Source organism: Giraffa tippelskirchi, chromosome 10 (assembly GCF_054371585.1).
Source record: "Giraffa tippelskirchi isolate mGirTip1 chromosome 10, T2T-mGirTip1v1.2.pri, whole genome shotgun sequence".
Taxonomy (NCBI): Eukaryota; Metazoa; Chordata; class Mammalia; order Artiodactyla; family Giraffidae; genus Giraffa; species Giraffa tippelskirchi.
Window position 1 is genome coordinate 90705706 of NC_137284.1, and position 12345 is coordinate 90718050.

At 35.7% G+C, this 12345-nt stretch overlaps 1 protein-coding gene across 8 annotated transcripts in view; it reads right to left on the bottom strand.

Moving 5' to 3' along the window:
- Positions 1-2311: 2311 nt before the first annotated feature.
- Positions 2312-12345, bottom strand: part of SLC26A5 (solute carrier family 26 member 5) — a 65788-nt gene continuing 55754 nt past the window's right edge. For 6 of the 8 annotated variants that reach the window (XM_081535777.1, XM_081535774.1, XM_081535772.1 and 3 more), the window contains 7 exons: positions 9711-9780; positions 8527-8619; positions 7537-7644; positions 6676-6876; positions 6011-6065; positions 4350-4555; positions 2312-2389 (listed from right to left, as the gene is read on the bottom strand). In XM_081535777.1, the coding sequence (XP_081391903.1) occupies positions 4374-4555; positions 6011-6065; positions 6676-6876; positions 7537-7644; positions 8527-8619; positions 9711-9780 (709 nt within the window). In that variant the 3' untranslated portion in view covers positions 2312-2389; positions 4350-4373. Of the gene's footprint in view, positions 2390-4180; positions 4556-6010; positions 6066-6675; positions 6877-7536; positions 7645-8526; positions 8620-9710; positions 9781-12345 lie in introns of those variants that run through there. The other 2 variants (XM_081535775.1, XM_081535771.1) reach the window with 1 other exon arrangement.

Genomic DNA, 12345 nt, shown 5'->3' on the forward strand with positions numbered 1-12345 from the left:
TAAAGTGAACCATTTCCAAGTGATGCTTGTAAGTGAATACTAAAGATTTATGTTTTTGTACTGTTTTGATCAATGTATGCAATTAGAACACACTCTTTAAAGTTTTAGCACTTGTTCATATCACCACATATATCAGATGCACCAATCTGAAACAGCTCAAGTTGGATATGTGGTACTCAGGCCGAACCTGTTATAGGTTCTGAATAATCTTGACATCTCCATTACATGATGAAAATCTACTGGCCATACATCAAATCAGTACACAGTGAATTATTTGAAAGATATGGATGTCTCTGCCCAGACACATGCAGCAGATAGCATCAACACTAACTAGAGTAGCATGTCTGTATTCTGTTTAAAAAGAAGAAAATACACATTCACTGGTAACTCCCTCCATGTAAAATATGTATTTGTACAGACACACGTTTACACATGTATCAGCATGCTAATAGAATACAAAGGATTTCTGACTTCAGAAAAATACTTTAGTGACCTTTTAAATAACATTTTAAAACATGATTAAAACATGATTAGATTTATAAAATTTAATTTCCACAAAGCTCAGGTTCATTGGTTAACATAAAGCTGAAATGCTATACACCAGTACAATGAAAAACCTGGTAAGGCAAAGTGGACTTTTGAGATGCTCAAACTATATTAAACCTGTCAGCAGGCAGGTTACCTGGTGGAGTCCTGGCTTTTGAATGTTTTGCTATGGGATTTGAAGGAATTAAAAACCATTGTATCCATTTTGGTCAGCTATATGTTTGGAGAATTAGATACTTTTGTCAGTCCTCAAACCAACTTTTATCAGCACTCAAACCGTATTATCAAGAACTTACACACTGAATCCTAAAAGCATTCCTAAAAGGTACACTAAAAAAGGACCAACAACATTTTTGCACTCACTAAAGCATACAGTCTAACATCAAGGAAGTTGTGTTTGATTTTAGGATTTAAACTGATTAAAAGGGTGGGCTTCTTCACCTTCATAATCTTCCTTCCTCATCCCCACTCAAGGGCACCTCCCAACATCAACACACACCTGCCCACTGCGGGGCTGACTCTAGGTTTGCTATCCTCTCCAGTCACACAAGAGGGCAGTCTCATTTTCTCAACATGGACCTTTGTAGGCAGGCATATCCTTTCTCTGTTAGACAGGTAAGGATGCAGGATCAAATACAGGGAGTGGATATTTTAGATGTTACCTGAAAACTACAAAATGAGCTCGTAGGACTTGCAGAGAATCCATTCCCTTCACTGTTTCTCTGAGTCCCACTTCAGATGAGACTGGCATTGAGATCCCAGTCTCAGCTGCTATATGATTGTACAGTCAGTATCTATGACACGAATGAGGAGTTTCCTGGGCCCTGGTTCACAATTGTTTGCAAGTGTATTCCATCCAACTGTGAGACAGATAAACCATGGTCATATTGCAGAGGATTTGAGAAAGACAACTTCACTATATGGGACCTTCTTGAAAACAAGGCGTTCCCATACTGCCATAAAATAAAGTAATCTAGTCCCTATATCAGTATGGATTATGCTCTTTTGATAGGGCAATAAGAATCTGAATTTGAACCTGGGCTGAAAAACACAGAAAGATACACATACAAACATAGAAGGATACACAGCTTTTAAGGTCCAGAAAGAATGAGGTAGAGATAAAAATTGATTGTAAGTATAAAAAGGTCAGGAAACTTCCCACTATATGAAATAACTCAAAAGATTCCAAAATATTTACATATAGATAGAATACATTTTGAAATGCATTCTTACTTTATCAGAGGCATGCAGAAAAACACTTTTCCTCAGTAAGACTTCAGTGTTTCTTATGTACATGGTAGAATTCTCTTCAGAATAGGTTAAAAATTAAAGGGCAGGAAAATTAAATACAAATTTGTAAGCTATGGATGGTACTTTTCCTGTATACTACTTTCAGTCTATCACCAACCAAGACTTGAGTATATGCTGTGTGTAAAGCATTTATTGAAAATTAATGCTAAGATTATGCAATAAAATATTGTATAACATTATTTAAAATCCTTGAGCTCTACTTTGATGGCTGAAATGATCAAGCCCTTATACAAAAGTTTCCAGTGTAAGCTGAGGTCCTACAACTACATGCTCTTTCAGAAGGCAGATGTATCTGATCTTGTGTGTGATGGGTGCAAAGGAAACAACTGGATGCAAATTTAATTTCACTCTAGATCTAGATACAGTATTGGTTATAAAGGAGGGGGACTACCTTGAATTAAATTAGTAAAGTCATTGAGAAACCTGATAGGAATTAAAGTAACAAACCATAGGGTTTGGTTTGGAGTAGACTCATGTTAATCTAGTCCTTTCCTGATGTACTTTTCTCCTCAAAGGGTTTTCTTCCTGAAAACTAAAACAAGGAGTCAGTAAGGAAACTCATAAAAAAGACAAAACATTAGCAGGAAATCATAGCAGATGAGGCTTTATGCAGATTGGCTAATACTTGTGCTGTGATTTGGAGTGACCTCATGGTTGGAATTACAGGAGCAAGAACTTCTGCTGACATATATTGGCTTAAAGGTCTCCTTTTGAACAGCTATAAAGAAAAATGCTTGAAATAGCTTTTTACTCACTCATCGGCTTAAAACTGAGTTTGATGAAGAATTAACTGATAATTATATGGACTTAGAAGGATAATACTCAGTTATCTGTATGGTTATAGATAAATTATACCCAGGATTTGGTTAGATTTCTAAAATACATTGTCCTGAAGGGTACTTCCTATTAGCAGCGACAACAAAACTTCTAGGGGGGTCCTACTGGCCACAGGTGTGATGATTTGAATACCAAAAAGAATAACTATAATAGACTGACACACATTAAAAGTACAAAAATTCATGAATCTATAATTATACCAAAAAAGAGAAACCTAAAAGAACTTAATCTGTCATCATCTATTAATCAACTCCTTACTTTGAAGTTGATAATTAAGCATAAAAAATAAAACATTTAACCTGGCTTTCAAGTAAGAACTGTATTTAAGGATGATCAAATAATTCAAGTTGAGAGAAAACTACAGGAGAGAATTAGAGAAAAAAAAATTCACAAACCCTTAATAAAATTGCTGATTAAGGCAAATACTATTACTAAATGTTAAAAATCCTGGGTGAATGGCTAATGGAGAACTGAGCATTCATTCAATGTTAAAGGAACCATACAGATAACTCATTAGTCACAAAGGAGAAAATGTAATTAGGGGATGGTTGTCACATTAATCCCGTGATTTATTTTAGCATCGTTAATGGTAGATCAACAAGATATTATTTGTTTTCTGTTATGATGTGATTTGAAGCATGTGTCTCATCTATGATATATTCTAGCAAAAAAAAATGTTTTATTCAAATTCGTGAAGGCTTTAGTTAGATACAACTTCTAGATTATAGGTAGTTCAGGAAATAGAGGGACAAGCTAAATAACACCTTGAAAAAGCAAGTGAACACATTCACAAGATGGGATTCTATAAGACAACTGCTCCAACTCCCTTTAACAAGTCCATGTCATAAATAAAGGGACAGTGCTAGGTTAAGATAGACTTCTGAGACTTAGAGGGACATGACCATTTGTAGTGTAAGGTCATAGACTAAATACTAGCTTGGATAAACCAACTACAAATGTGGGGACACTTGGGGAACTTTGATTATGGTCTGAGGTAAATAAACATGTTTCAGAATGAGAAAGCAGAGATTGTGGACTGAAAAATAGGTTACGGAACACTACATAGAGTATAATCTTATTTTGGTTAAACCATGTAAATTATATGAATAGAAAAAGATCTGGAAGAATATGCATTAAAGTGTTAGCAATAATCTTTGGTGGTAATGTAAGGTTTTCCTTATTTTTGTTTGTCTATCTTTTCTAATTTTCCCCAATGTACTTATACTGCTTCTATAACAAAAAATAGTTATTTTAAAAGAAAAACTTCTAAAAGATTGTGAGTTCACCCCTTCTGTGAGGTAACTCTGATTACAGAAAGTCTGTAGATCAACAAGAAGAAAAACGAAGTACTACTACCCATCTGGTGACAGCATATCTGATCTGTGGATAAAGTACTTAAATAAATTTTAAGTGCTTGGCTCACAAAGATAATACTAAAAAGTAACAGAAATGTCACTGAACAATAAAGACAGGCAAGAGGCTAACATTTTTGAAACAGTCAATTAAAAAAAATACAAGTAAGATACATCTTGCTGTGCATCATTCACCCTCCAAATCAAGCCTTGACTACTAGTATTTACCCTCAGGGGAAAAAAAAAACAACTTAGTGGCTAGTATTTAAAGCATGTAGGTTAATAATCACGAGAGGTTCATACCCCATGGCAGGCTGAATTTCTCTCCTAGGCCTCGGGAGTGGCATTGAGCTCGGAGTCCTGGGGAGGAACAGCTGAGCCTTCCTGTTCGGCAAGCGCCTCTCGGGCTTGACTGCCTAAGACTGCGTCGTGAATGCTGTGAAACAGCAGCTCCAGTAAGGCAGGATTTTCAAAGAATCGATTTCGAGTGAGGTCATTCACAACTTGGACTATAAAAGAAAAAGGTAAAATTAGCCCACACTCTGGGTGTCAGTCTTAAACATTAAAAACATAACACTTTCACATAAAATATTAAATGATGTAAAGTAAAAAATCTCACCCCAATACTTGTCCTCATGACATCACTCCCCTGGTCAAGGAAGTAACTTTTATTATTTTCTTGTGTATTCTTTCAGTATGTCTTTATGCAGGTGTAAATATAAACATATATTTATTTTATTTTCCATTACCCAAAAGATAGCATTATCTTTTGGTATGTATGTATATGTATATATGTGTATGCTGCTGCTGCTGCTAAGTTGCCTCAGTTGTGTCCGACTCTGTGTGACCCCATAGATGGCAGCCCACCAGGCTCCCCCGTTCCTGGGATTCTCCAGGCAAGAACACTGGAGTGGGTTGCCATTTCCTTCTCCAATGCATGAAAGTGGAAAGTGGAAGTGAAGTCGCTCAGTTGTGTCCGACTCTTAGCAACCCCATGGACTGCAACCCACCAGGCTCCTCTGTCCATGAGATTTTCCAGGCAAGAGTACCAGAGTGGGTTGCCATTGCCTTCTCCGATATATGTGTATATGTACATATATATATATATAATTTGGGTTTGTTTGTTTTTTTACTTAATCTTTTCACTCTTTTTTTTTTTTTTACCATTACACAGTGTTCTATGTACGGTTTGTTTAACTGGCTCCTTCTGTTTGACACAAATTGATTTTGGCCTTTTGTTTTTGTATACTATGATGATCAATCACATAATGTGTCATTTTGAGTGTGTGTAGCATATTGCTGGATTTTCTGGGTTAAAGGTAAAAATGCATTTGTAATTTGGAAATAAAATGCTGGTCTGCTCTCCATGGAGGCTGCTGAAGTTTGCACTCCCACCAGCAATGTAGCCTGCAGAGCCTGCCATTTTTGCCATTCTGGTAGATGAAAAGTGAAGCCTTTACGTGGATTTCATTTTCAAGTACTGTTTTAACCAAAATTTATATTAAAAATAGCAGGCATTGCATGGTAAAACACTTAAATGATTTTATATAACTTTGTTATGGCAGCCATTAAACACATGGTTACTAAAAAAAACACAACTCCTTCACAATGGTTTACTAGCTCCTTTCCTCCAACTCCAGTGCAAGAGGCCTGCCACAAGTAACTCAGGAATGTGAGTGCCTGTTAAGTGGATAATTTCAAAGCTTAGCTTCAGAGTAATTTTCAGGAGAATAATTTTCATTTTCTTCAAACCTAAAATTAATGGAAAATTCTTCCAAGTGTATATTAAAAAAAAGAAACAAAACCAAAATGTTAAAATGCCTCCCAAGGATGCAGAGAGATGAAGTTTTCTCTTCATGGATGCTGTTTAGTTTTTTTACAACAAAAATTATTATAAATAAATGTAATATAAATTCTGTTTTAGAAATAAATAAAATGCCTCCCCATTCTAAAATTGTACTCACCACTACATCCTGCTAAATACACATAAATACCGACATCTCCATATTCTTTCACAATCTGTAAGAATGTTGACATAAAGTTTAGTTTATGTTGACTCTGTGAGGTGTCAAGAGAAGTTTCTTTCTACCAATATGTATTTAGTGATATAAGATGCTCTGCTTCATTCACTTGAGTGACTTTGCTCCAAACTTATGCATTTTGAACTAATCATTTAAAATTTGCATTTTGCCTGATTTTTATATCAACAGTGATGATTTGGAACATTGAAGAATTCTTGTTAAATTTTATTCAAGTGTAATAAAATCATTATGGTAATGCCTTTTAAAAACTCTTCTTGAAGAGATATATACTAAAATATTTATAGATTATATGATGACTGAGATGTGCTTCAGAGTAAGAGGAGGGGAAAGTGGGTGTGGGGGATAAATGAAACAAAATTGACCATGAATTGATAAATTGTTGAAGCTGAGTGATAATTACAGGGGTTTCATTACACTCTGTTCTTTACTTTTGTATATTTTTGTTCTTTTTAACAACAAAAAGTTGACAAGCAACAGCAACCAAATTATAAGAGTTGAAAACCCTAGTTCAGTTTTCTGATTTAACTGATGGTGATACTGGGCACAGAGATATTATCCTTAAAAGACTCCTTGAAGATGATGCTTACCCCTGCCAGAGTTTTCACACCAACAGAATCAATAAAATTGACTTGCGTAAAATCCAGAATGATAGTGTGGATGTTATCCCCTGGGGGCATAAACCTTTGCAGTTCCTCAGGAAGTGTGCTCTTGATGACTATTGGGGGGTATTTTATTTCATTCTCGTCTTCCTCAGGCTTGGTGCCATCTTCTCCATCTACTTCGGCATCCTACATCAAAATCAAACCAAACCAGAATTCTATAAACAACTCATATTTTGGTTCTGAGAAAGATTTATGAGAGAAAAATTAGTCCTTATATTCTCCAGTTTCTAATTATAGCAGATCTCTTCTAAATTACTCACTATATTCCAGCCTTGTATATGACAAAAAAGGATATGTACACAATATTCAATTTTAGTGTTTCTTTTTTCTTCCTTCTCTTCCTCTATTGTCCAATGAAACCATTTTCTTTAGTATTCATATCCATTTTCCTCTCACTTCTAAAATAGTCTTATTAATTTCAACATGACAGATCACAGTTACCATAAGACCAAACAGCAAAAACCAGTCTTTGAGGGTTTTTTTTTCACTATCAGCTGAATGAATTTTTGACAAAGTAATAATAGTAACATTTATTAAGGTATTATGTGATTTTCATTTCTAAAAATCACGTTTTCCTGGCTCCTATCACTACTTATTTCAGAAGCATTCTCATAACTGATCTTATTATGTATTTTTAATATATAAAGGATACTTAGCTTATTTCTAAGCTTTCCTATTTTAGGGACTTCATGCTGTGTTAAAAGGTGAGGGGCGTGCAGATCAAGAGTAAAGGGGGAGCACGCAGATCAAGAGACAAAGGAAAATTACAATGAAGGGACTACTCACCACTTTGACTACGGTCGCATTGGCCATGTTGGCATTTCCAACTTCCTTAGCATACTTTCTCATCGCCTTTTTTCTTGCTCCCATTATGAAGGCTGGGTTCACTCTAGTCTTTACAGAAGGGCAATAAATGCAAAAATCACTTCTTGCTCCCAGAATCCACCTAAAGCAATTAACCTTTAATTCTCTCCATCTGATTGTTTTCTATGCCAAGTTATCGCCCTAACCCTTGCTCTACCTCTCCCTCAAATGCCCTGAACTGGGTTACTCCCTTATTAAAAGAACATTGGTAACTTTTCTTATTCTTGGTCTTGATTCAAGACAGCCACAACCTAAACATTAAAGAGAATTTTATTGTGTACCATTCTTTTAACGTCTTTATTCAATTTGTTAGAATACTACTTCTGTTGTAAGCTTTGGTGTTTGGCCACGAGGCATGTGGTATATCTTTACTTCCCAACCAGGAATCAAACCCATACCCCCAGCAATGGTAAGCAAAGTCTTAACCCACTGGACCACCAGGGAAGTCCCTAAAAAGAATTTTAAAGTAGTGTTTTTCAAACTTGGATCTCTCAGATTTTTATATTTAAGAGACTGTGTGGGTTGACTGGGAGGTTTTCCTCTTTAGTGGATAGTGTGGGGTGGAGTACTAATCATGACCAAAGGAGTCCATGTATTCCCAAGAATAAGAAACTTAATTTTTTTTTCCTAAATATTTTTGAAACAACTATATGCATATATTAAAAGAGAAAGAATAGTGGTGCTGGTTACCCAACAATTGAAACATACTTAATTCCATCCACTGACTTGTATAATTGCAAATCATTAAAATGATAAATTTTAAGTTACATTTTACTATAGTTTAAGAAAATAGAGATGGAGAGAATGAAATAGTATAAATGGTATATAGAGACATGTAAGTGACCCTCACATGCCTATCGATCTTTAGATTCCCTCCTCAGAAATAATCACTCTTAATTTCTTGTGACTCACCTTTCTTTTTAATGCATTGCTATATAAGTCACTATTTGCATAGTAAATTGGGGCATTTATTTGGAATATTTTTATTCCAGGAATTTCTTTCACCTGAAAAATAACATGTTAGTGAATTTAATATATGGAAATATTTCAGAATCAAAACTTTAACTGCCTCCCTTTTCCAACTTGAAAATTAATACAGATGTTGCCAAGGACCCTTTGACAGAGTTTAAATAAAATAATGTCAGTCTGGCTGACCTACTCATGTTCTGAAGGAAGGCATGTTGAATGCAAGGCCTTTAAAAATGCACATCTTCCCATTTCTTTTAAAAGTCTTTGTTTCATTTTTTTTTAACCATAAAATAAAAAGAAGAAACTGAAAAACATTAAAAAAGAGAATCTGGTGGTGGGGGGAGGTGCCACTCAGACTGTGAGAAGCAGTCACATAAAATGAACAGAAGTTTATATTGGTTTATTCACAGAATGTAGGTAGGAGTCAAAACAGACTCAGGTGAAAATTTTATCAAGAAGCCTCGTGAAATTCTGGAATGCAGATGGAAACAAGTAATTAAGCACATAATTCTTTGGAAGGGGGAAAATATAGCAATCCTACCACCAGTCTAATTTATTAATATAGTGAGTCTGAGAACTTCTTCCCAAACACAAAACAAACAGATAAAACTAGTTTAAGAAGACTTTGTAAAAGATTCTACATAAGAGATTCCACATCAGAAAAGAAAATTCAAAGTCAAGGGTATTTTAAGCCATAGTTTTAACCACTGAAAATGAAGCAGAAAAAAAAATGAAGTAGAATTCCACAGCTCCATCACCTACATTGTACATGGTTAATATTAGAATTTTATCACCCATTTGAATTCATCAGAAGGAAATCATGCACATAGAGACCACCCTGGCAAACAGTCTTGGTATTTTGTAAACATATACTTTAAGTCCAAGAATATATATTTATCCTCATTAAAAAAGAGGAAAAATAAATATTAAGAGGCTGTGTAACTGATGTATTGTATAAACTATAAAACTGAATCCAGACAGTAAATGAAAGTTCAGACTTTTCACTCTGACCACCACACTTCCCACATCTCCACCCCTAACTCTCTATCCTGAGTAAAAATAATACTTAGTTAGCCAATCACATCATACGCTTACAACCATTTAAAATGATAGAAAAAAGGACCTACCTCCTCATACGCATCTATATCAATGTACACATCAGTGTCAGGAAGCTGCCCAAGGACTTTGTAGCTCGGACTGCAGACAGATAGGGAGTATGTTAAAATATTATCATGCTGATGCTCAGGTAGTGATGGAAACACAAGATTCTGCACATTTGCAAATCCTGTATGGATTTGCTAGTGACTTCGGGGATACTTGGTTCTTTTCTCTTTTTGTTTATTTGGTCCTTTTATGGTCCCTTTTCAGAAGGGCTCCACATATATTTGCATTCCCGGTACCATCCCAAACCTAACACATCCCACACCCCCCATCTACATACACCCCACACATACACAATATACATACACAGCACATATGCCTCACACCACATACACACACACATAACACCACACACATGCTCGTACATACCATCCACATATCATACACACAATCTGTTCCAGACAAAAGACTTAGGGATTTAAAGATGGGAGGAAAATGAACTGTGCAGAGTTCAAACCATGCCTGGGACATGATCTCTTGTCACTTGGTAGACAGAATTATCTTCCTGCTCTAATTCTAAAGCAGGAGAAGGGATATTCATTTTATTTGAAATAAGAGAACTGACTTGTGGAGCAAGAGGTTGGAGGATCAACAGAAGGTGTGGGGAGAAAACAAAAATCTCAAATCAGCATAGAAGTTTCCTTAAGTTTAGTGTAAATAGATTTTTTAAAAATTTATATTTAATTGAAGGACAATTGCTTTACAATATTGTGTTGGTTTCTGCTGTGTATCAACACATATCAGCCATAGGTATACATATCTTTCCTCCCTCCCACCCTATCCCACCTCCCACCTCCCACCCTATCCCACCCCTCTAGGTTGTCACAGAACCCTGGTTTGAGTTCCCTGAGTTATATAGCAAATTCCCACTGGGTATCTGTTTTACATATGGTAGTGTATATGTTTCAATGCTACTCTCTCAATCTGTCCCACCCTCTCCTCCCTGCAACTCTGTGTCCACAAGTCTGTTCTTTATGTATGCATCTTAACTGCTGTCCTGCAAATAGGCTCATCAGTACCACTTTTGTAGATTCCATGTATATTTGTTAATATACAATATTTGTTTTTCTCTTTCTGCTTACCCCACTCTGTATAATAGGCTCTAGGTTCATCCACTTCTTTAGAACTGACTCAAATGTGTTCCTTTTTATGGCTGAGTTACATTCCATTGTATATATGTACCACAGCTTCTTTATCCATTCATCTGTTGATGGACATCTAGGTTGCTTCCATGTCATAGCTATTGTAAATAGCTGGGGTACATGTGTCTTTTTCAGTTATGGTTTTCTCAGGGTATATGCCCAGAAGTGGGGTTGTTGAGTCATATAGGAGTTTTATTCTTAGTTTTTTAAGGGATCTCCATACTGTATTCCATAGCTGCTGTATCAATTTACATTCCCACCAATAGTGAAAGAAGGTTCTTTTTCCTCCACACCCTCTCCAGCATTTATTGTTTGTAGATTTTTTGATGATGGCCATTCTGACCAGTGTGAGGTGGTATCTCCTTGTAGTTTTGATTTGCATTTCTCTAATAATGAGTAATGTTGAGCATCTTTTCATGTGTTTATCAGCCATTTGTATGTCTTCTTTGGAGAAATGTCTGTTTAGATCGTCTTCTGCCTACTTTTTGATTGCGGTGTTTGTTTTTCTGGTGTTGGGTTGCATGAACTGCTTGTATACTTTGGAAATTAATGTTTCATCAGTTGTTTCATTTGCTATTATTTGTATTCCTACACACTAACAACAAAAAATCAGAAAGAGAAAATTATTGTAACAAAAAGAATAAAATACCTCACAGTAAACCTACCTACAGAATCAAAGAGTTGTATAGAGAAAACTATTAAGACACTGATGAAAGAAATCAAAGATGACATAAAACAGATGGAGAGATATTCCATGTTCCTGGGTTGGAATAATCAATATTGTGAAAATGACTATACTACCGAATGCAGTCTACAGATTCAATGCAATCCCTGTCAAATTACCAATGGCATTTTTCACAGAACTAGAACAAAAAATTTCACAATTCGTATTGAAACACAAAAGACTCCATAAAGGCAAAGCAATCTTGAGAAAGAATGAAGCTGGAGGAACCAACCTTCCTGACCTCAGACTATACTACAAAGCTACAGTGACCAAGAGAACGTGGTACTGGCACGAAAACAGAAACACAGACAATGGAACAAGACAGAGACCCCAGAGATGAACCCATGCAACTACGGGCACCTTATTTTTGACAAAGGAGGCAAGAATATACAATGGGGAAAAGATAGCCTCTTCAAAGAGTGGCACTGGGAAAACTGGACAGCTATGTGTAAAACAATGAATAACAGCATATCTAAAGATAAGCTCAAAATGGATTAAAGACCTAAACATAAGACCAGAAACTAAAACTCATAGAGGAAAACATAGGCAGAACACTCTATGACATAAATCACAGCAAGATCCTCTACGACCCACCTTCTAGAATAAAGGAGATAAAAACAAAAATAAACAAGTGGGACCTACTTAAACTTAAAGGCTTTTGCACAGCAAAGGAAACTATAAACAAGGTGAAAAGACAACCCTCAGAATGGGAGAAAATAATAGCAAGTGAGTAGA